The 22,696-nt window shown below is 44.5% G+C and overlaps 5 protein-coding genes and 1 long non-coding RNA gene across 7 annotated transcripts; 4 read left to right on the top strand and 2 right to left on the bottom strand.

Moving 5' to 3' along the window:
• Window positions 1-255: 255 nt before the first annotated feature.
• On the bottom strand, window positions 256-7,637 carry LOC133162307 (NCK-interacting protein with SH3 domain-like). The gene is made up of 13 exons (XM_061291425.1): window positions 7,267-7,637; window positions 6,198-6,310; window positions 5,580-5,784; window positions 5,224-5,299; window positions 4,482-4,981; window positions 3,771-3,941; window positions 3,027-3,113; window positions 2,804-2,942; window positions 2,647-2,727; window positions 2,329-2,457; window positions 2,100-2,189; window positions 1,853-2,025; window positions 256-1,622 (listed from the first exon to the last, which is right to left on the bottom strand). The coding sequence occupies exons 1-13, from the start codon at window positions 7,435-7,437 to the stop codon at window positions 1,398-1,400; spliced, it is 2,160 nt and encodes a 719-aa protein (XP_061147409.1). The 5' UTR covers window positions 7,438-7,637; the 3' UTR covers window positions 256-1,397.
• LOC133162347 (uncharacterized) lies at window positions 4,774-5,660 on the top strand. The gene is made up of 3 exons (XR_009716208.1): window positions 4,774-4,911; window positions 5,163-5,317; window positions 5,529-5,660. It is a non-coding gene; the product is annotated as an uncharacterized LOC133162347 (long non-coding RNA).
• Window positions 7,638-7,869: 232 nt separating the features above from the next.
• On the top strand, window positions 7,870-9,489 carry ndufaf3 (NADH:ubiquinone oxidoreductase complex assembly factor). 2 transcript variants are annotated; one of them, XM_061291465.1, is made up of 5 exons: window positions 7,870-8,025; window positions 8,409-8,604; window positions 8,681-8,747; window positions 8,824-8,924; window positions 9,086-9,489. In XM_061291465.1, the coding sequence occupies exons 1-5, from the start codon at window positions 7,937-7,939 to the stop codon at window positions 9,191-9,193; spliced, it is 561 nt and encodes a 186-aa protein (XP_061147449.1). In that variant the 5' UTR covers window positions 7,870-7,936; the 3' UTR covers window positions 9,194-9,489. The 2 variants fall into 2 exon arrangements, with proteins under 2 accessions (XP_061147449.1, XP_061147448.1); XM_061291464.1 differs by having other exon boundaries at window positions 8,681-8,759.
• A 297-nt stretch (window positions 9,490-9,786) lies between these two features.
• Window positions 9,787-14,491, top strand: LOC133162312 (fibrinogen C domain-containing protein 1-like). The gene is made up of 11 exons (XM_061291430.1): window positions 9,787-10,340; window positions 10,443-10,500; window positions 10,661-10,734; window positions 10,976-11,072; window positions 11,847-11,923; window positions 12,008-12,548; window positions 12,696-12,789; window positions 12,881-13,011; window positions 13,156-13,252; window positions 13,331-13,510; window positions 13,597-14,491. The coding sequence occupies exons 2-11, from the start codon at window positions 10,498-10,500 to the stop codon at window positions 13,848-13,850; spliced, it is 1,548 nt and encodes a 515-aa protein (XP_061147414.1). The 5' UTR covers window positions 9,787-10,340; window positions 10,443-10,497; the 3' UTR covers window positions 13,851-14,491.
• Window positions 14,492-15,950: 1,459 nt separating this feature from the next.
• Window positions 15,951-18,876, top strand: LOC133162317 (transmembrane protein 43). The gene is made up of 12 exons (XM_061291434.1): window positions 15,951-16,064; window positions 16,200-16,340; window positions 16,607-16,741; window positions 16,913-17,007; window positions 17,107-17,156; window positions 17,376-17,445; window positions 17,517-17,587; window positions 17,686-17,813; window positions 17,894-17,944; window positions 18,021-18,122; window positions 18,194-18,311; window positions 18,405-18,876. The coding sequence occupies exons 1-12, from the start codon at window positions 16,047-16,049 to the stop codon at window positions 18,605-18,607; spliced, it is 1,182 nt and encodes a 393-aa protein (XP_061147418.1). The 5' UTR covers window positions 15,951-16,046; the 3' UTR covers window positions 18,608-18,876.
• Window positions 18,877-18,966: 90 nt separating this feature from the next.
• Window positions 18,967-21,496, bottom strand: LOC133162336 (rho-related GTP-binding protein RhoA-B). The gene is made up of 5 exons (XM_061291463.1): window positions 21,417-21,496; window positions 20,278-20,435; window positions 20,023-20,143; window positions 19,803-19,933; window positions 18,967-19,676 (listed from the first exon to the last, which is right to left on the bottom strand). Exons 2-5 carry the CDS (start codon window positions 20,431-20,433, stop codon window positions 19,503-19,505), a joined length of 582 nt encoding a protein of 193 aa, XP_061147447.1. The 5' UTR covers window positions 20,434-20,435; window positions 21,417-21,496; the 3' UTR covers window positions 18,967-19,502.
• Window positions 21,497-22,696: the final 1,200 nt, after the last annotated feature.

The raw sequence follows: 22,696 nt of genomic DNA, 5'->3' as shown, positions 1-22,696 counted from the left end.
ATGTAAATAAATTATTTCATTCAGTTACCAAAGGAATGCAAATATAATGCAATACTGTAATTATTACAATTAAAATGATTGTAGGCCTATTGCAAATTATTATAGGGATTTCTAAATGAGGCCACAAAAAAATCTATTTTTTACACCCCAATTCTTATTGCTGTTCATGTTTTGTGTTTTTGATTTAAACTATCTTAAATTAGAACATTAGACATTTATGGATGTATTAAAAAAAAACATGACTATTCCAACAACTTTCACTTTTAAAAATAACTTTATTAGTTTCTTTTAGAATGATATTTTAGTTAAGGAAGGGGAGATGTTCTCGCTCACGATGGCTGTAAACAAACACACAACTGATGAACAGATCTCGGAACACAATACAAAAAAATATCAGATATCATCACTTCAGGATTATGTTTAGCGTTTAAGAGATATTTCCAGACAAATAAACCATGTCACAGACATCTATTAACATGTAATATGAGAGGACACAACCAATGACAACACAATGTAAATAAATCAAGAATATTTCTTTCTGTTAAATTATTAGATATGAATTTCAGTAGATACTAAATGAAACGCAGCAGCGTTTTCTCAAGACAATAACTGCAGAACATCAGCTAAAGCTACAAAGCTCCATTGCAGGTAAATTGCATCGTGGTTTAATACGCTGTATTTTCTTAAGCTATGAAGTCACTGACCCTGATGCTTGAGGAGCTTTGTATAAATCAGCACACAAGACAAGTTACTTTGCTAAAAGCAAATTTGTTAAGAGCACTCAACCTGTTTATCCTGTTCGTCTTTATTTCAATGGCGTTTGAAACAATGAAGTGCCTTGGGGTTGGGTAAAGTATGCAGTCAGTTTTAATAGACTATAGATATATATATAGATATGTTGTAAGGAAAATACTGCTCTGAGCACATTGTAATTACATGGCATTATTGCAACTGGTTGAAACCTGACTGCATTTTTGGTTAGAATGACCTACTTTTTTCTGATACGTTAATAGAAGAAAACTACGCATTTATTGAGGCTAATTATTGCTTACAAGTCAAACAGCATGTTATTTTGGCCTCTATTTCGTTATCTCAAGCTATTACCTCGCTGTTTTTGTGCATTTGTCATGTTTTCCCCCCTCATTCAATTATCAAAACACACCATTCTCAAAGAAAATATATCAATTCTACCACATCCCATGCATGCTGCAGCAGTGGACAACAAGTCCAAGGAAACACTGGCATATAAGTGATTGCGTCTCTCTGCATTCAGGGCATCACTTTTCCCTACCGCACCTCTCTGCAGTGGACTACAGTGTGTGATATGCGTGATATTGAATAGGGCCCTAGAATGTAGTACTTGACTTTTGGCGGCAGCCCTGGTGATACTGCTATGGTCAGTATTGACCCATGCTGATCTGCGGGAACTCCTTGTAGATCTGCTGCACAATAAGCTTATCCATCTGTTTGGCCGTCGCGCTCCCTTCATCTTCCCCGGGGTCTTCCTCCTCCCTGAGAATCCTTTGCAACGCCCCCTGCAGGTCCGAGAGCCGGTGCTGGTGGTCCAGGTAATCCGTCGAGCGCACGATGGAGTGCATGAGGGAGAGGTACTCCATGCGGAGCTTTGGATGGAGATAGTGAAGAAGAGAAACGTAGTGGAAACTATTTACAGGGAAATACCATTTCTTAAACCCCTTCATTTAACCCAACAGTGCCATCTAGTGGAGTCAAATAGTATAAATACTGGTTCATGAAGCAAGTTTGAAGCTTCATCTTCCTATAACTAATTTTGATACAAGCAGGCCAGGTAATCATCAAAGTGATCCTAAGCATAAGTGATTCCCTTGCTCACCTTGTCTCCAGGTGAAAGGTCAGAGATCTGCCGCACCGCTATGTCAATCATCACCATCATGTCAGTACGGTAAAAGATATCCGCTGTCTCTCGACTGGCTAAAACATCCTGCAGGAACTTGAGCACGGCGTGCGGTGCGGGCGGCAAGTGCTTGAACATACACACGGGGTCATCTGCGGAGGAGTGTACATACAGTGACGGAGATGCGTAAGACAGGAGGACGGATACGTGTGCAACAATCAGGCACCTCCTCGGTTGAGAAGCAGCAACACTTTCTCAGTCAGAATCTTGACGTTCTTCTTCCTCAGCTGCTGCATGATGATGTTGTTGCTCGGCGCTGCGTGACAAAGACATGCCGGGAAATGAGTCAGAGTAAAGTCGAGAGGTAAACCCCTGATCTGTTCTGTGGCCTGTGTAGACGTGATGGTATGTAAACGGTGTGAATTCATGCACTGAGCATTGTGTTTCACAGTCACCTGTGTGGTGCAGGTTGAAGGCCAGCAGCAGGTTGAGGAAAAGATCGGGCAGCTGCTCGGTTGGGTCGGAGGGATGTCCGTCCTCTACCACATCCAGCAGGAACAGAACAAAGTCGCCGTTTAAGTGTTCTGAACGCGGCGAGGGAGAGGAGAGGACCATGTCAAAATGATAGCAGGCATGTACGATACATTTTTAACTCTGTATGTGACCAATGCTACGGTATCCTAAATGTGGGGTCACAGTAAATACTAAATAATTTTCTCGTCATTTACTAAGTTGCCCCATTACATCATGTTTCTCATTACCAAGAGTCTTACCATAGTGGTGATATGGCACCTGTTCCCCCATTGAGAAAATCATAGTGAGTACCAAGGCTGTGTAACACATCTTCTGGTGCTCTGAGCAACAAACAGACAACACACAAGAGCGATGAATATGCGTATCCAACAAATGACCAAAAAAAGAATCACCCACCTTGCGTGTCGGTTTGTAAGTCCCTGGCGAGTTCCATAGGGAGGATGGAGTTGAGGAGGGTGGAGATAAGAGAAGCATCCAAGCTGCACATGGCGCCAAACACTTTGAGCAGCAGCAGCCGTAAAGACACACGAAGCTCCTGCGCGGGTCATGTGATAGCGACCGTGACGACCAATTTTTCACTCATGGTTCTCAAAGATGATTTTTAAAACAGTATCCTTACCATCTGATAATAGGAAACCAGGGAGAGCACATTCTCATAATTGCCGGACTTGCACATCCTCTTAGACACTTCGGGATCTGCATCAGTCTAAAAAACAGACACACATTTTATTTGTATCAACAACAATACATAGCGCTTTCTTTCCTCTGTAATCTGTTCCCTGGATGCTGTCCCTGAACACACCAGGGGATCTTTGGGTGCATGAAAAGCTCATCTGAGAGCCCCAGCTTGATTGTGGGTTTTAGTCGGTAGGGAAAATGCCAACCTAAAAGATTTGGCAGGCTGTCAAGTTGACTGAGTCAGTCTTTAATAACATGGTCGGATCTGTAAACTGGCCTGTCTGATCCCATCAGACATGTCTGGTATTTCCGGCAGGATCTGGATCGGAGTGCTGTGTGCGGATTATAAATTCATCCGACTGAAACTCTTTCATTACGCTGTGCGAGGAATAATAATTGTGTCAACAATGAACTAGCTTTGCCGGGGCACTACACTTCACCAGGAAAACACCATCTCTGCTCTGTCAATTTGAAATAATCTTCTGGTTTTTAAGAAGTGGTTTTATAAAATATGTTTCACCGATTACAGATTAATCAATGAATAAAAAAATAATCCCCCAAAATAAATCGGTTTTTGAAATTATCATTAGTTACAGTTGTACTAATCACAATAACTTTGAATATGCAATACTGCCATAAAGTTACTGAGCAGTTACAATCACGCGCTTTTGTTCATCCGTTTTACCAGTATCTTGAGGAGCTCCTCGAGGTAGCACGCAATGAGGGCGTGATCTTCGTGGAGCGCCCAACTGCGTTGCTGGGAGTCATCCCGGTGGCGGGTCAAGTCCCCGAAGATGACTTCCAGCCGCTGCTCATCGTGACACAGTTGACCTCGTGGCAGGGCAGCGCCAAGATCCTGCACGGATATGGTCCCATGATGTGGATATCAACTACATGTTGTGTGGTTAGAACAACCTAACATTGGCTTTTCAATGTCCATTTAGCTTAATGCTAACAAACAACGTAAATCACCAGAGAACAAAAAGTAGTGATGAAATGATGATACTTGAATCCAAATGTTGAGGACAGAAAATATAATAATACTAAACTGCATATATTCTTTATCATCTGCAAAGAACAACTCAGATTTGTATGGCTAAAGTAAATATATTCTTAATATGTTTAGATATCAAATGTCATAAGATCGAGTTGTAATGTGTTGTGGATATGTAGGATCTCGTAACATCTTGTTCCCTTGGAACCACAGGTGACAAATGTTTAAGCCTTGGTGGAGGTCAAGCGTTTCATGTATCAAGCTCGACACAGGAAACGAGTGACTGACATGATAAACGCCCCCCCCCGACATTCTCACAGCTAAAAGCAGCTTCAGCTGACATTCTAGACGTCCGCGGCATTCTCTTTTGAGCGCACGTGGGACAAAGAAAACAAGTCTAACCTTGCTCTCCACCAGCGACAGGAGAACATGTTCCAGGGCGGAGGAGGAATGAGGCAGGGTGATCTGCAGGTGGCCCACCACCACCCCGACGGCCACTCGCGACAGCTCGTAACTTAAGCCCGTGTTTTTCCGCACCAGTTCGATCAGCTCGGCACCGATGGTCGGGGGAACCGGCTCGGCGGAAGAGGGGCTGTTTTCATCCATCGGCGGCGGGGCGACCGGCCACTCGCTCTCCAGAGCCTCTTCCTCTGTCACGGGGGTCTGCGGGGTCTGTGGGGGCTGCGGGGCCGGGCTCTTCTTGGCCGGGACTGACTGAGCAGTGGGCTCGGATGGAGCTGCGGCGAGCTTGACGCGGGACGGTATAGGGGGAGGTGGTGTGCTGGAAACACTTGGGAGGCTGACGTCGGAGGACGACGCAGACTCTAAAGAGGTGCTGCTTATTGTAAGGGAGGGGACCGGGGATGGCGGGAGAGAAGTCAATCTGGAGGGGATGTCTGGCTCTGCAGAAAAAGGCGAGAGAGAGCAAGCTCCAATTAGGCAACCGTACAATCAATAGAAATAAATATAAGAAAAAAATATATATTAATAAATAATAAAAATAAATAATAAAAATATAAGCGCATTTTACATCTCAAATGATACAGCAAACGTCCTGCATTTATTTTAAAACATTTTCTGCAGGACTCATCCTGATTATTCTAATACGATCGCCGCTGATAAATCCATGCCACCGCCTACTGACCTGGACGCCGGCTGTTGCGTTGTTTCTCAGGAGGGGGCGGCGTGATTGGAGCCGCGCGGCGAGGCTGCGGGGGCACCTGCATGGAGGGATGCGGGTGAGTGTGAACAAACACCAAAGTGGGAATTCAGTAATATATTTAAACAAACATGGTTACAAATACATTGAACCAGGTAGTGATGGGACATTGTGATTTCCTCAGAACTGTGCACAAGAGATTATTTGAAATCAAGTATTGCAGGTTGATATAGACTAGGACTCTTGTTGTTTGTTTAATATGCTGTTTTTTTGTTGTTGTAATTCTCCAGAAACATTATAACATGATGTCAACATCCGCTTTTGCGAAACATTCATGTCACCTGATAGAAACCCGTCTCTCCACGCATGTTGTCCATGCTTCCCGATAAGGGGACACCTCCCTGTCTTCCGTGGTCTCGATGAAGGCCATTGGGCAGCGGAGGGGTTTGGCTGAGAGAGATTTCACTGTTGGATGCTGGGAGACCTTGCGAGTGTCCTGATATGCTCCGCCGTGCAAGCGTCTCCTTTCTGTGATGGATCAACTTTCTACAACAGAAGATGTGCACTTTTGTTTATTTGTACCACCCCTCTCTCTAAAAGATATATTTTTGTTTTCAATTGAGTTCCACAGGTTATAAGTCACATCAATGAAGTGAAATGTTTTATCTTGGGTCTTATTTTTAATGTCGCAAATACCTTGAGCAGGGGTGTGTAGACTTTTTATAGCCACTTTTGTACTATGGACTAAAGGGTCAATACTGGAAGGGATTATTTCAATTCACATTATTTCTCATTAGAAATGTATTTTAATAATGAACAAATTGACCTTATCCTTAACCTGTTGCTTTTTTTTTAGTGATGTCACATTCTCAGTTTCTTTCCATGACATTTTGGCATGTCCGGACGTCCTATTTCTAAACAAGCGCATGCAACTGAAGGAAATGGAAATTTCTACTCACTGGAGAACATCCCGCTGTTCCAGATTATATTTGCCTCCGTTCTTTAAGGCAACATTGTGGATACCTTCAATGGCTCTGTCAATGGACTGCAACACTTCATCCTGCTCTGGAGCCTGGTCAACAGAAAGAAAAAGCAAAGAAAATGAGGAGCTGTAGGAATTAAATATTTACTCATGCTTGCATAAAACTTTAAACACAACGGAGCAAAATGATTGCCGATGGCTATGTACTGTGCATGTGTGAGTTTGTTTGAGACTGGAGGAAAGAGAAACTGGGTCGGTTATCTAACAAAAAGCAGCCTTTCAGCCTGTGTCACACATGCTCAACAAGACTCCCAATTGGAGCTCATTGAAGCCAATGTGGCAGAAGCATTCATTCCTGAGTGGCGCAGGTCACATGCCGGGACTCGTTCACTGATGAGTGCATCCCTGGAACACCGCACATGTGGGAGGGACCGATTGTATGGAAAACATGAAAAATTAGGAAAAGGAGGCTACTTGGCTGAGATATACAGATGAAATGATGAATTAAATGTAACAGTCATCCATTTTTTACAGTCCTTGCCCTGTTAGAGCTGTGGCTGAGCTGGAACCGATCCCATTTGACTTGGGGTGAGGGGAAACAAACAGTAGTTCTCAAAAGTTCTTAATCTTTTCTAACTCTTTGTTTTCAGTTATTTCATTATATTTTGTGGCACTTTTAAATGCAACCAATTTTAAAGAAGACTTGTGGTATCTAATAGGAGCATCAATAATAATGGCAAGAAGCACAGCAAAGGTTTGACATATTGACCCACATTTGACAAATATTACATGTTTCCAATTAATTCCACCATTTATTACCTATACATGCATATTACCTACTAGTCTGTAAACAATACTGCACGTCTACCTACACTTTATTTCAAACGTTGTACTCTTGGAGTGATATTTATTTATAATAGCCAGATGTATAAGCATTGCAATTTTACTGCGCAAAGCCGCCTCGAAAAGTAGTCCCGATGCATCCCAACCCCTCCCAGGAACGATCCAGTACGCCAGCGCATCTTTTCTTCATTCACCAGATTTACCTGAACCTTTTCGATGTACGAGGAGGGGATATAGCCGGTCTCCCCCGAGCTGCAGCGTGAGCCCAACCACCAGTGTTTGTTGCTCCTCTCCAGGATTAGGAAGCTCTCTCCGGCCGCGAAGTGCAGCGAGTTGGGCTCCGCTGATCGGAAGGCGTACAGGGAGCGGTACATGTTGATCAGCCACAAAAGGAAGCCGAGCAGAAGGGGAAGCCTTTAGTGTGGCGATAACAAGTCCCTGAGGGGGGAATAAGTGACCTTCGGGGAGTGTTTTTAAAGAGGCTACGAAGGAAGCATTGCCCCGGTGGGTCCCTGCTGTCTATTTACAATGCAGCTCAGATCTGATCACCTGACCTGAGACTGTTACCGTTCAATGTCGCTAGAGGGTGCTATTGAGATAAGAAACGCCCCTAGTCCTACTAGTCAAAAGCAGACATATTCGTCTTTTTAATTGCTTTATTTGTGGACATGAGCATACCATCAGTCCATCATACACATATCAATGTGCATCGTCCTTATATTATTAAAAACGAAATCCATATTATATGACTGTTCTTTATAGCTGAAAGCGTCATTGATAAACGTGAATTGATCGATTAGTTTCCCTTACACAATACTGGAATAGATCTGCGCCACGGTCCCACACTGATTATCGTCCCCCACTGCTGTCAACATGGCCGGTGTGGTGTGTGCCAAAATCCTCCTTCAGAGATCATCACCAAGGTTAATCTTGTCCTGCAGAACAAAACCGGGTTTCCTCAGGTACAACGGTATTTATTCAAACGATTTCATCAAGCTTTTAAGGCACACGGGAGGAAGAATTAACTCAACGATGTCATTTTGTTATACCTCTACGGAACCTTCTCACGTTGTTATAAAACTTCCCAATGAGCGACAATGATAAAACAAAACTCAACAGATATATTTATATATTTGGCGATTATAAGGTAACAAAAAAAACTCATTTGTTTCTGAAAGTTGTTCTAAAATCCAGATTTTTTTTTTATCATGCTAATTAAATTAAATGAGTGCATTCAATCCAGAGCATTTTTTCTGCAATAGCCCCAAAGTAGCGACTGATGGAACATCATTACAGCATTGTTCTGACATATGGAATTGGGCTGTTGTCACCACGTTTCTTGCAGTCCATTTCTGTCCCGGGGTCACCGTTTGGGCCCGAGTGATGATGAGATGTATCAGCGTACCACAGTGTCGGTTATGAAGAGGGAGCCAGGAAGCGGCATCATGATCTACAGCTATAGCCCCCAAGGATTCAACATTGATGGCAACAAAGTGTTTGGCCCCTGTGCAGTGCTCCCTCCTTCCATCCTGCAGTGGAAGGTGAACTAAAATCACTTCGCTCTTTATTAAAATATATCTAATATCATCAATATAAACAATATTTAATAATTTACAGGTTGGGAATTCTAACGATATCACAGAAGAAAGTGTATCACTTTTCCACATGATTGTACCCCACATAGGTAACAATTCAGGTTTATTACTTGACAAGTTCTCCTAAAAGGCTGTGTCATCATATGTCCAATTTTACTTTTGTAGAGATTCTCGTCCTGGGCACGGGTGCACGACTCGAACGTATTCATCCGTCTGTTCTGGCTCTCCTTAAGCGCAAAGGCATCGCTGTGGAAGTGCAAGACACGGTAAAGATTGGCACAGCAGTGCTGGTGTCCTTTAGGGTTAGGAAGAAATTCTAGTCACCATATATAGGAAGTTAAGATTTGTGTAGGGGGGAGGTTGTGGATAGACATTAGTAGATTTTGTAACCAAATAATCTTTACATCCCTGCTGTTTTGGTTTTCAGCCCAACGCTTGTGCCACTTTTAATTTCCTGATAAGTGAAAACAGGATAGCAGCCGCCGGTCTTATCCCTCCGTCCACTAGCACTGCACTGGAGGTGAAGAAGGACTAGGTAGCCTTGCGTGAAGAGCAGTTGGACATTGGAGATTCATGAAACCTCTTCAGCATGTCTCATTCTTTAGTCACCAAGATTTTTAAAGGAAAAGTCACCAGACAGCCGTCATCTGAAGATAAAAAGACAAAAAAAAAAACATGATGAACTGAAATGACACCGCTTGAAAAAACTTGGTCGGTTGAACATTTGCAAGACACCAATACTGGCATTATGTGTAACTTTTTGCTTGTACATAAACCATGTTATGTTTCTAAATTATGTATTTAAACATGCTGTGTGTGTGACAATGAGAAGAGTGTTGTTAATGTTTTTATAGTGGCTTATAAGCATCGGAAGGGGTGCCATTCATTTATTCATTCTATATATAACAAAAATATAACTCGGGCTATTAATTCAATTTCCAAATGAGCCATAACTTTAAACATCTCTGATCATTCGTTAATATCCGCACTAACTGACATCATTGTATGGACTTGAGGGGGGGGGGCATCCTTTAATTTTCACGTGGTTCACTTGAAGATTTATATTAATCCAGTCCACTAGGTGGCGGTAATGTATTTTTGTTGCCGGTTTCCAAATGCCGTTCAAATTAAACAAGAAGAAGCAGTCGAACTACGTTAGTGATGTGCATTCCAGTTCTTTTAGGTGAAATGAATCTTTAGAATTAGGCTGAAGAGGGGCGAGAGGGGGGGCGTCCGGGCCAGGGTGGCGGCCAACCCAGCTCGCCCGGCCGTGCCTTCCTTTCTTCTGGCGAACGTTCGATCGCTGGGCATCAACATGCCTGCTGAGATCTACGAACTGGACAGTGCGTAACTGCTGTGCATCTGGAGCGGCTAGCGTGCTATCGGGCGGACCGGGCCATTGTACGAGGGGGAACATCGCGAGGAGGTGGAATGCGCGAATGGTGCCGGGACTCTGTGGTGGGATGCAAGCACTGCTCGCCTCTGGCGAAGTTTGTTATCTCCAGGCTTTTGGGGTCCTGAACTCTCTCCCCCGTTGTTTACTTGTATGTTACTCGTGTACTGTCTCGTCACCGTGGGATGGAGGAAACGTCATTTCGATTTCCTCGTGTGTCTTGGCATGAAGGAATTGACAATAAAGCTGACTCCGACTCTGACTATGTGACGACAGGCTAATTAACCAGGCAATAAAGCATTCAAACTGCTTCAACCAGGGAGATCAAGCATCCTGCAATAAAATACGAACCTTAATCACTTCGGGTGTCATTGTCTCCGATTACGTCTAGATGGGACCGGCTCGTTTCTGAGAAACAAACTCAGTGCTCCCACTAATTCAACGTAATGGTGAGTTTTATTTCTGTCATTTGTACTTGTTTTTATGTCAGTCGTATCATTTTATTTCATCGTATTTATATATTTATTATAAATGTATTATTTATTTATTTAGATGTATTATTTATTTATATAAATGCCCGTCCGCGAAAATATCTCATCTGGACCCTAGGACGGTTCCAGAACCACTGACGACGGCGTGTCCGAAGGAGCATCTGAGTCTGTGGTCGTCGTCCAGTCAAAGACGTGAGTCAGTTTACCTATCTATCACTCTGCTTCAGTCCTATTTTTTGGGGGGGGGCATGCTATTCGATGTCCGTACGGCGACCTTGAGTGATTTGAAAGGCGCCTTATCAATCAAATGTAGTGTTACGATTACTCGACGACAAAGTCTGCCGTTTGGAGTTGCGTCCTTTTTTTCTGAAATAGCGCCGGGCTCGCGACGTTACATGGCTTTGAGAGCTCTTGTCTTTTTCTTGTGTTTCAGTCTGTTTGGTTCGCAGTTTCAACGTCCCTCTGATCGGAGACAAGACACCACACCATGGCGGCGTTTGGTATTGCTCACCACACCATCGTGGCGTTTGGTATTGCTCCTCTTTATTCTTTCTTGCGCACTCGTCATATACACATGCGCTTTTTGTTTTTGGTCACGCACACACGCACGCATTCACAGCGTCAAACGTGGGAATCGAACTCACGGTGTCGGCACCAATGTTCCCTCAAATCTTTCAAGTGTTTAGTGTAAGTGTAATAGATAAATGAAGAAATACAGGAATGAATCAATCAATCCAAAAATACATGAAGAAATAGATAGATCGATAAAGACTAATCAACCAACCAATCAATCAATTAATCAAAGAAATCTTGTCACTGACAACTTGAACTTGCTCGGCCCAGACAGAAGTGACGTCCCGTCTCGTTGCCGCAAACAAGGTCAAAACCAACGTCAAGTACAAAGAAAACTTCACGTCACTTGGCTAAACACAAAATACGGCATTAGACGCACGCAGAACAGACAACACGTACACAGCGAGGGACATTCGTACGGAGTAAGCAAGAATAGGAGAGCGCAAAATGTCAAATGACAAGTGGTTCGAGATGAACCAAAGCACCCAGAAGCTGATCGGCGAACCACCGAAGCGCAAAGTACGTGTCGTTATGTGCGTCGAAGCAAGCACCATAGCAATTATCTACAGTACGCATCGGACGCATGGACGCGCGCGCGCGCACACGCGCTTGACGAATGGCTAGGTCGAGTTGAAAGCATTTGCAAGTCGTTCGCTCCGTCGGGGGAGAGACAGACAGAGAGACAGAGAGAGAGAGACGCCGCCGCCGCCTGTGACGTCGTTTGCGCTCAGTTTGTTCAGGTACGCTGGAGCTCCATTCTCTTGGTCATGCTTTTCATCCAAAGCATCGTCGTCTTCCACTTGAACAGGTGCGCACGCAATGAACTAACACTTGACCACCACAAGTTACAACCCCCCCCCCTTCTTCATGTATACCCTATATGTGTTCCAAGGCCTCAGGACATCGGCAAAAAGTTGGGCGCGCTGGTGGCGACTTTGCCCAACAGCATCCCGGACCGCAACTGCACCGACTTAGCCTGCCACTGGGTGGCGCTGCAGACCGCGTTAGCACAGCTGTATGCAAGTTACACCGCGATTGCCAACGACCTGGAGAAGCGTCAGACCGCATTCGCAAGGCTGATGGCAGGTCAGGAGGCAGGTCTGACGGCATTGGCGGAGCTGAAGGCAAGTCAGGAGGCAGCTCAGAAGGCATTGGCAGAGCTGAAGGCAGGTCACGAGGCAGGTCAGACAGCATTGGCAGAGCTGAAGGCAGGTCACGAGGCAGGTCAGACGGCATTGGCAGAGCTGAAGGCAGGTCACGGCGCGATTTCCAGCGACCTGGAGAAGAGTCTGACCGCATTGGCAGAGCTGAAGGCAAGTCACAACGCGGGTCAGAGCCTGTTGGCCAAAGTCTGGCAGGAGATTAGCAGCGACAAAGGGCTTCTGATTCAGAGACTGAAAGACCTGAAGACGGACTACAAGAGCATGTCTCGGGTGAGGTGGACATTTCAGGACTTAACCTCCCTCCCTCCTCTTACACACAAACTACTATCTCCTTTGAATAAGAACAAAAGTATTGTTGAAAGATGCAAACAAAGTTGAAGATCTCCTTTCCGTTCTTTCAAACGCTTTGGTGCGCAGGCGCTGTCACAAGAGAACAAGGACTTAATTTCTGCTTTGTCCAGCCTGCGGCAGAAGGTGGTGGATCAGCCCACACTTAACAGGGCACTCCATGGTAGCTAGCTAGCGAGCGAGCGAGCGTGTCCAGTTTGTTTAAAGCGGGCATCTAGTTTGCGCTCTCACATGTTTTTTATTTTTTGCTTCAGGTCTCATCCCCAGAGACTGCAGTGACATCATGGCGGCGGGAAAGTCCCAAAGTGGAGTCTATACCATCTTTAGGGGGTCCAACAGCTTCGAGGCTTACTGCAACATGTGGCAGGGCGGGGGAGGCTGGACCGTAAGTGCTTGAAAAAAACACCCCAAAGTTCCCCTCGTGAAGCCTTCCCCAATAAAGTTGGCACTTTTCTTCAACGCTGAACGTCCAGTTGGCCAGTCATGCTCGTTTGCTCCGCTGATAGTGTGCGTGTGTATGCGTTTGCAGGTGATCCAGAGGAGAAAGGACGGCACCGTCGGCTTCTCTCGGGGTTGGAACGACTATCGAAAGGGCTTTGGACGCCTCACCGGAGAGCACTGGCTCGGTCTGAAACAAAGACATCCTTCTTGTCAAGCCTTTGTGGTTTGCGTGACGTGACGCCGCCGCCTTTGCGTGTTTGCAGGCCTGCAAAACATCCACGCTCTGACGGCCTCGGGCGCTTACCAGTTGCGGATCGACTTCACCGCATTCGACGGCGTCAAATACTACGCTCTGTACAACGAGTTCGCGGTGGGCTGGAACTCAATGGACCCCGACAAGGACGGCTACCCGCTGTATGTGAGCGGCTACTCTGGAAACGCAGGTAGCGACTCCTGCCGGGGGGGGCACACTCGAGAGGGGGCACACGCCGCCTGCGTGTGCTCAAAAGCAAGTTTGTGTGCTTTGCAGGCGATGGTTTGACCCCGCATTCTGGGGAGAAGTTCACCACCAACGACCGCGACCAAGACAAGTGGGATAATGGCAATTGCGCCACCAGGTGGGATGGCGCTTGGTGGTACGAGTACTGTCACTGGTCCAACCTGAACGGGCTGTACAAGGCAACCGGCACCTGCAACGGTCACAATGTAGTCTGGAATGGTTTGGGGCCATCAAAGCATACCTGCCTGAGATTCGTGGAGATGAAGATCCGGCCCAGAAAGTGAGCGGTCGGCCGGCGGAGCCTGGGAACGGCATCCCCGTGGGATCACGTGGGTGCTGCCCGACATCCGCCATCTTACTTGATGAGCGCTACGCAAATGTGTGTCGGATTTGGCCCGGGCAAATTGGCTCAAGCGCAATTCCGAATCTCACCAGGAGTGACAAACGCTCAATTGGAAGATAGTTCCTCAAAACCAACTCTTATTAAAAGGGCAGTTTGGCGCTGTTGCAGTTCCAAATTTCACCAGCAGACGGTGCCAGATTTAGACTGACGTGACATGGTAAATCCGTCGTTAGATTAGTCCAGTGCTTCTCAATTATTTTCTGTTACGCCCCCCCCCTAGCAAGAAGAAAACTATTCGCGCCCCCCCTCCCCACCGTGACTATCCTAACTTGTCTTGTAAGTCGTAAAATGTTGCACTGTCGCAAACGTGACAGAAGTAACAATGAGAGCGCCACTGCCCCCTGCTGTAGTAAACGCGCAATTACACTTTATTCTAGTACTGCCAAAAAAAAAGCCTGTTCCCCAGGGTCACACGCGCCCCCCCAGGGGCGCGCCCCACTATTTGAGAAGCACTGGCCTAGGTGACTGATTACAATTTGGTTTTGTCTGATATCAGAGATTAAATAAAGAAAACCAACTGGCTGATTGATTTGTTTTAATTGAGAGGGAAAAAAAACAGCAAAAGCATTTCACTAGCTGACCAGGAGATGGCGACAGCGTGGCATCTGAAGACCATGGATTGTTTGTTCTGCTATAGCCTAGGTGACTGATTCACGATTTGGTTTTGTCTGATATCATATATTAAATATAGAAAACCAACTGGCTGATTGATTTGTTTTAATTGAGAGGGGAAAAAAACAGCAAAAGCATTTCACTAGCTGACCAGGAGATGGCGACAGCGTGGCATCTGAAGACCATGGATTGTTTGTTCTGCTATATATAGCCTAGGTGACTGATTCACAATTTGGTTTTGTCTGATATCAGATATTAAATAAAGAAAGCCAACTGGCTGATTGATTTGTTTTAATTGAGAGGGAAAAAAAACAGCAAAAGCATTTCACTAGCTGACCAGGAGATGGCGATAGCGTGGCATCTGAAGACCATGGACCATTTGTTCTGCTATAGCCTAGGTGACTGATTCACAATTTGGTTTTGTCTGATAATAGATATTAAATAAAGAAAACCAACTGGCTAATTGATTTGTTTTAATTGAGAGAAAAAAAAACATCAGCAAAAGCATTTCACTAACTGACCAGGAGATGGCGACAGCGCGGCATCTGAAGACCATGGATCGTTCTGCTATGCCGGTTTAAAAAAAAAAAAAAAAAACGTAATTAGCTAGGGGTCAAAGGTCAAAGTTTACGGTTCAAAGTTCACCCAGGGGTCAAAGGTCGGTTCAAAGTTCACGGGGTCATGTGCACATTTTCGATTTTTAACTAGAGTTGAAAGTTCAGGGTTCAAAGGTCACCCAGGGGTCACCACGGGGTCACCACGGGGTCACCACGGGGTCACCGCGGGGCCACGGGGTCACCACGGGGTCACCGCGGGTTCAAAGTTCAGGGTTCACTTTTTTTTTTTTTTTTTTTTTTTTTTAGGTTAACCTTTATTTAACAATGAGAGCGCCACTGCCCCCTGCTGTAGTAAACGCGCAATTACACTTTATTCTAGTACTGCCAAAAAAAAACCCTGTTCCCCAGGGTCACACGCGCCCCTGGGGGGGCGCGCCCCACTATTTGAGAAGCACTGGATTAGTCGAAGTTATTGACTGATTGTTTTGAATGACACGCACACACACACACACACACACACGCACACTCACTTTTGGATCATTTTAGGATGTTTTGCTTTGCTGTTTTGAGATGTACTTTTATTATTATTATTATTATTAATAAACATTTATGTTATAACTTGTCTGGTGTTTTATTCCTTGTTTTTATATTCGCCAATCAAAACATAAAAATCAGACATTTGGTTAACTGCTTTATATGACAATATGTATTTTATGTTATATGAGTTGGTGTCCCCAAAATTAACAAATGTCGGCATAACGTTTTTTTTTTTTTTTTAACGAATCACTGGAAAGAAGTTCGTTATTTTGAACGAGTCGTTCACTCACGAGCCAACATACGTCATTGGTAGTTTGTTGCCTCCGCCTGCTTTGTGATCATTCGCAGCTCTTTGCTATACTGTCACAAAAATGTCTTCGGCGACAACAGTAAGTTCTTCACACTGACACACTTTTGATCGTTATTTATCTATCAATAATGACTGTTTACCATACGGTAGTTAAGTTGGAATTAGCGTTTTGTTAACATCCGAGCTTGCTGTCATTATGAAGAAAGTTTTTCAGTTTTCAGGTAAAGACTCACATAAGCGTGTAAGGAGTGAGACCAACCCAGGATTCCTGCAACGATTAAGTGACACTGCAGGAGGAACGTTTGTTGGCGTTGGACTGTTTTTCCTCTCTATATATATTCTCTTTACCAATGAGGTGAGAATCACACATGGGTGATAATGCATTGTGTATATTCGCTTGTTTCATGTGTCTTAGAGGGTTAGAGCTAGGGTTAGAGCTAAGGTTAGGGGTTAGGGCTAGGGTTAGGGCTGGCGTTAGGGTTGGGGTTCGGGGTTAGAGCTAGGGTTAGGATTAGAGCTAGGGTTAGGGCTAGGGCTGGAGTTAGGGCCAGGGTTGGGTTAGTGACCACCGGTGTATAGGACAAGAAGGGAAAACGGATGGCTGTTTGTTCTTCCCTTCAGGGACGGGCTGTGCAGACTGCGTCCTCCCTGGATGAAGGACTCGCTCAGGTAGTGTCACTGGACACTTTTGCCAGCCTCGACCCGCAGAACGACAAAAGCTTGGTTCATCTGTCTGCACCTTTGCAGACCTCTAAGGTAGACCATACTCCGCTACTACTCCAACATCACTTAGGCCACTGAGTCTCATAATGAGGGACAAGTCAAGTACCTCATGCATCTTGTTACAGTGTCTTAACAGTAATTCAACATACTACCTTGTTTGTGCAAAATTGTAAATTATGTTATATTGTGTGTTTGAATGTTCAGCCTTTACATGACCCCAACTACAGAGTCGAAGTGCAGGCTGTAAAGTTAAAGAGGCAGGTGGAGATGTATCAATGGGTGGAGTACCAGGAGAGCAAGTGAGTCTTGTCAACATGTTTCCTAGGGTGTGGCCTCAACATTTCTTGTCTTCAATACAGAGTAGTAATCCGTCTGCTTCCTTGTATGATTCATATTAGGAACTATGAAGAGAACGGAAGTACCAAAACCGAGACTACATACACCTACAGTAAGTACTTGGAAATACAGTTAAGTGTGCAGCAGAATTATTTGGATAATAATTAATTTATAGGACCCTGCCACCCTAATGATGACAAGTGATTAAATCTTACCCTCCTCTTAAATCGTATTTATTTACATTTGTTTCTTTTTTTACATACCCACTGTAGTGCCCCATAAAAGCATCATTGTCCATATATGTTTGGATCTAACTATTTCCTTTCCTTAGACACGGAGTGGAAATCAGAGCTGATCAACAGTCGGCATTTTGACAAAGAAATTGGTCATCAGAACCCAAGGTGCCTCATCCTTCTGTTATAATAAATAGTCCATATCACAAGATTTGTTTCATATAATCTCTGCATTTCAGCGCCATGGCGGTTGAGAGTGTGACAGTCGTAGCTCCTCAAGTGCAGGTCGGCCCTTTCACTCTGTCAAATGGTAATCAGTCAGAAGCAGCATCAACACAGCGCGGGAATAAAATTGACATGATCGTGGTCACATGGTTGGATGACGACTCATCATTTGCTCCTTCCCAGGACTGGTGGAACAAATTAGTAACTTCAGGACACTGAGCCTGAAGGATTTCACGTCTCTCGACTTGGACCCTTTCCTCACCATCAGTGATGATTATTTCTATCACACTCAGCAGCCAAAGAGCCCAGAGGTGAGCACCTTGAAGGCAACACCTGGCAAATGCTCTTCACACAGTTTTGCTTTAAGTTCATCATTTGTACACTTTGGTAGGTTGGAGATGTCCGCGTGAGATTCTCCTTCGCGGGACTCAGTGGGGAAACTGTGAGTTCTGAACAAGTCAAAATGGAAAGTAGAAGTGCAGGTGAATGGAGTCAAAAAAGACAAAAACAATTTCCAGGTCAGCATTGTGGCCAAGCAGAGTGGGGAGAAGCTGTTGGCCTTCAAAACTAAGTCAGGAGATGTTCTGGAGATCTTGTATCTGGAGGAGCTCTCAGCAGAGGTTTGCTAGACTTGGACATTTTTCAAGTAATTCCTGCTTGGATTCTGATGTGTTCTGCATGTGATTTGCAGGAGGTGTTTGCTAAGGAGCAGCAGCATAACAGCATGAAGACGTGGGGTCTCCGAGCTGCGGGATGGGCTCTTATGTTTCTCGCCATTCAGCTGACCATGCGCATCATCTACACATTGGGTAAGCCCTCGCTCACACAATACTCCGAGGCGGGACTGGTGGTCCAGAGATGTAACCTGGCCCTTTTAATGTCCCATTGTTGTGTGCCCACAGTGGACTGGGTTCCTATCCTGAGAGACCTCGTTTCTGTTGGGCTGAAGATCTTCGCCTTGTGCATGTCCTCCTCGCTCTCTCTCCTCACCATCGCAGCCGGGTGGTTCTTTAACAGACCTTTGATGGCGCTCGCTCTGGGGGCTTTGGCTTTTCTTCCTGTGTTGCTTGCACGCTCGCGACTCCCAGCCAAAAAGCATCAGTGACTGAAAAACTGGACATGAGCGGTGAGATAGTTCTCGATGCTGGATAAAATCTGCAGTTTGGCCAAACATCCATCCATACTTGCATTATTCTTTTTCTCCATACTTCACTCTCTGGTATAAACATCACTGAAAAACTTTCTTTGGACCCCGCCCCCGAAAAGACTTTAGTACATATGATACAAGTGCTTGTTATTTCTACATATTTCTGTGTTGCGTTGGATTCTACTTGAAGATTAATAAATTAATCCAAAAGGCTCACAGAAGAGGAACCTTTGTGCAATGTTATTGAATCTCTCAAAATGCTATTACATTTTTTTTTGTGTCCAATCAGCACTTGAAATCAATGGCTAGAAGCCAGATTCTTACAAAGTAATTTATTACACAAAACACTAAGTTTCCATTTGCGTGTTAACAAAATTGAGTTTCCAGTCTCATATCGTGTAAGTTTGTCACGATGCACGTCAATGGAGCGCACCAAACAAAACGTTGACTTGGCGTGTGCGTTAGCTTGTCGAAGAAGTCACAGTGATCAGGTACTCTTACCCTAGTTAGCTGTGGAAACATTCGTTGGGTCAGCAGGCAGGGCTTCAGCACTTGACTGGAGTTGGCAGGTCTTCTGACTTCTCATGACACTACGTGCTGATACTGGAAGTTTCGTTATGGCTGATTGACTGATGCTTTAATACAAAAAAAGATTTCCAATACTGACAGAGCCTACTTCATCTTAAGACAAGAAAGAAAGAAAAACAAGTAAAAGCCTTGCACTTTTTGTAAAAACTGGTGAGAGAACAGTCTTGTGTGGGTTTTTTTTTTTGAGGGGGGAGGGCGGGGGGATTTTTTTTACCCTCTGCTTCTTTTTCCCCCCAAACTGGAAGCAGTTCCGTGTCAGCCGTTTTCACAGGAGGGTGCATTTATTGCTCTTCTTTCCTCGCCGGGCCTGTAGTGCCGCCCTGGTGGCCATCTCAAAGACTTCCCTCACACCATCCTTTGTTTTGGCTGAGCACTCCATGTATCCAAAGGCACCGATCCTGTTGGCCATGTCCCGTCCGTCCTCCTGCTTCACGGGTTCCTGGGGGGGGGAATAGTAGATATTATTAAACATGTACACAGTTTAAGAACAAAGCTGATACTAAATTGCCCCAGACATCCTCCTTCCGCTCAACTTGGGTGCCACTTCACCTTGGCAGACATTTACCTGCTTCATTTTGGCGAGCTCCCTGCGGGTGTGCTCATCGTTGCGCAGGTCCTTTTTGTTTCCCACCAGAATAATGGGAACGTTGGGGCAGAAGTGTTTCACCTCTGGAGTCCACTTCTCTGGGATGTTCTCTGAAGAGAAAAAAACAAAACCCACAAGACGTGATCCAGTACGTGACTGCGAAAGAAAACACGAGGCATTTGCACAATCACTGACTTACCGAGACTGTCGGGACTGTCAATGGAGAAGCACATGAGAATGACATCGGTGTCTGGATATGAAAGTGGACGCAGTCGGTCGTAGTCTTCCTGACCTGCTGTGTCCCACAGCGCTAACTCCACCTGCCAAAAGAATCCCAAATTAACCATGTGACAAAAATATATTTTCAAAATCAAAATTCCAACATATCTAAACGGAGACACATTTTATAGAATTCAATTCACAAACCACAACACAAGAGCGAAAGGCTCCATACCTGTTTGCTGTCCACTTCAATGTCTGCCACGTAGTTCTCAAACACAGTGGGCACGTAAACCTCGGGAAACTGGTCCTTGCTGAACACAATCAGCAGGCAGGTCTTTCCACATGCACCATCTCCCACTATGACCAACTTTTTCCTGATTGCCGCCATAGCTGCAGATGAGAGGTGTGTGCGTTAAACCAGAGTGGACAAAGAATTTGACGAGCAAACTTAATGAAAAAAGTGGCGCCTACATTTTTCTTTTACTAACCAAAATGCAAATAGGTGAGTTTTCCAGCAAATGTGTACCTTGCTACGGCGAGGTGGTGTTGGCTGAATCTGATGCATTGTTTTTGTTGCAAAAGATCATAACGTGGCATTTTGATTGGCCATCGATTGCTGTGCGATGCCATTCACTACAGATAACTAAATTGTGCAGTGACGTTTAGTTGTTTTTAGCAGCCCAACAGAAAGCTTCAAGTTGACTTAGTTTTCTATTGGTGACCATCAACACAACAAGTAATTACCACATGGTGAGAAGATGTATGTAAGTCTAGTAAGGAATGTCAACAGACATTTTCGTTTTGCTATAAAGGAATTCAAACCATCTTCCAACATAATTTCCTTTCCTTCACCGACCCCGGCAGCTATCTTGGGAAATTAAGCATTCATACAACTCCTAATCACATTTAAAAGCACAATTACTGTGATGTAAAACGAAGAATGAAAGAATATATTTGGGGTTTAAGTGCCGTTTAGTATCCCAGCGGGCCTTATTTGACTAAAGGAGGAAGTTGTTATGTTTACTAAAGGATCGACGCTGGATTCAAGAAAAACACGCTTATGTTTAATCGTTAAGCCGTTTGAGGGGGAAAAGAGCAACGTTCTTGAAATAATGTTCCCGCAAGGATTCATTTTATAAAATAACAGGTCAAAAATAGTTTTTCAGTGCGCGAGGAGCTAGCTGGCTAGTTGCTTAGCTTAGCATAACGGAAGTCAATGGGACTTAACGGGTCTGTTAGCCTTTTGGCTAATATTAGCAGCCGTGTAAAGGGCAGCAAACGCAACTTTACGCAACATCGGCGACCGGACGCATAACAATACATCGTTCTGAAAATACTGCGTCGATCGTTTTCTAGTTGAGACGTGCTTACCCAGTGATTGTTTTCAAATGTATCCAAATGATTTCCGAGTTGTGCTTTGTTGGCCTCCGTCGCTGAGTGCGCCGCTGGAGGATGAAGAGAAGGGAAGTGAGGCGGTGGGGATGGGGAAGGGAGGGGAGAGCACACGACAGGATGAGCTGAGGATCCAACACAACATTGTTTGGGGCCTCCAGGATGTGCTGTCACAATATAAATTCAAGATAGTTTGCAATAATATCGCCGATCCACTCTTTTGCAAGTTTGAGACGTTTACTTCCATCAGTACACTTGACTTTAATGATGAGGATTTGTTTTGCAGAGCTTGCTGAGAATGGCCCACTCGAGAACTTTGCTTCCTCCTGGCACAGGAACATTTTTTGCTGTGCTTTGGCAGTCTGACTACTTTGTACAAGATTTTTGAGTAGTCTAAAATGTATTCACTCTACAATACATTATAATCTATATTTTTCAAAATATGGAAATGGTTTGAAAGTGTGTTTTATTTTGTCTTATGTTTATTAGTTTCCCTAAATTGCTTTATGTCTTTTTCTCATATTAGATATTTTTTTTACTGACACAATTACCGTTTTTTTCCGTGTATAGTGCGCAATATTTTACTAATTTATTGTCCTAAAATCTGGGGTGCGTATTATACATGGGTACAAAGAAAAAAAAAATTTTTTTTTTTTTTTTAATTTTTTTTTTTTTTTTTTTTAAATAAAGTCATGGTACAACAAAACCAACAACAGGACTGACCGACAAAGTCGTGGAACAAAAAGACAGGGTGACATTACCAAAGACAGGAACAGAATGACAGTAACACATGCAATGATCCAACGGTGAGCGAGGGGCAGACAGGACTTAAATACAAAACACGTTACATCGATTGAGGTGACACAGGAAGAGCGGGGTGACACGAACAGAAACTATGGCAACCTAGACACATAGCAAAACTGGGGACGAGACATGACAAATCTCCCCCGAAATAAAACTCACCTTTCTTCTTGTTTGTTGTCAATCGCGCATCGCATTCAGCCATCCTGCCCAACACACTTAGTAAAATTCATAATTGACGACACATCGTTTGATGCGATGGTGCGTGCAATCCTCGATGGTGTGTTATTGTCAAATATTGTTTGTTTTTTAATCTCCATCGCGGACCGGACGTCATACGGAGGCCGCCATTACAGATGCGCAGAACGGTTGCGCAAGACACGTCAGCTATATAAAGAGCGAGAGTTCAGTTCTCCACCTATTAGTTTCAATTCACAGTTTAATTAGCAGTTTCAATC

Source organism: Syngnathus typhle, linkage group LG11 (assembly GCF_033458585.1).
Source record: "Syngnathus typhle isolate RoL2023-S1 ecotype Sweden linkage group LG11, RoL_Styp_1.0, whole genome shotgun sequence".
Taxonomy (NCBI): Eukaryota; Metazoa; Chordata; class Actinopteri; order Syngnathiformes; family Syngnathidae; genus Syngnathus; species Syngnathus typhle.
The sequence above is the reverse complement of the archived record's forward strand: the minus strand, read 5'-3'. Positions and strand labels throughout refer to the sequence as shown.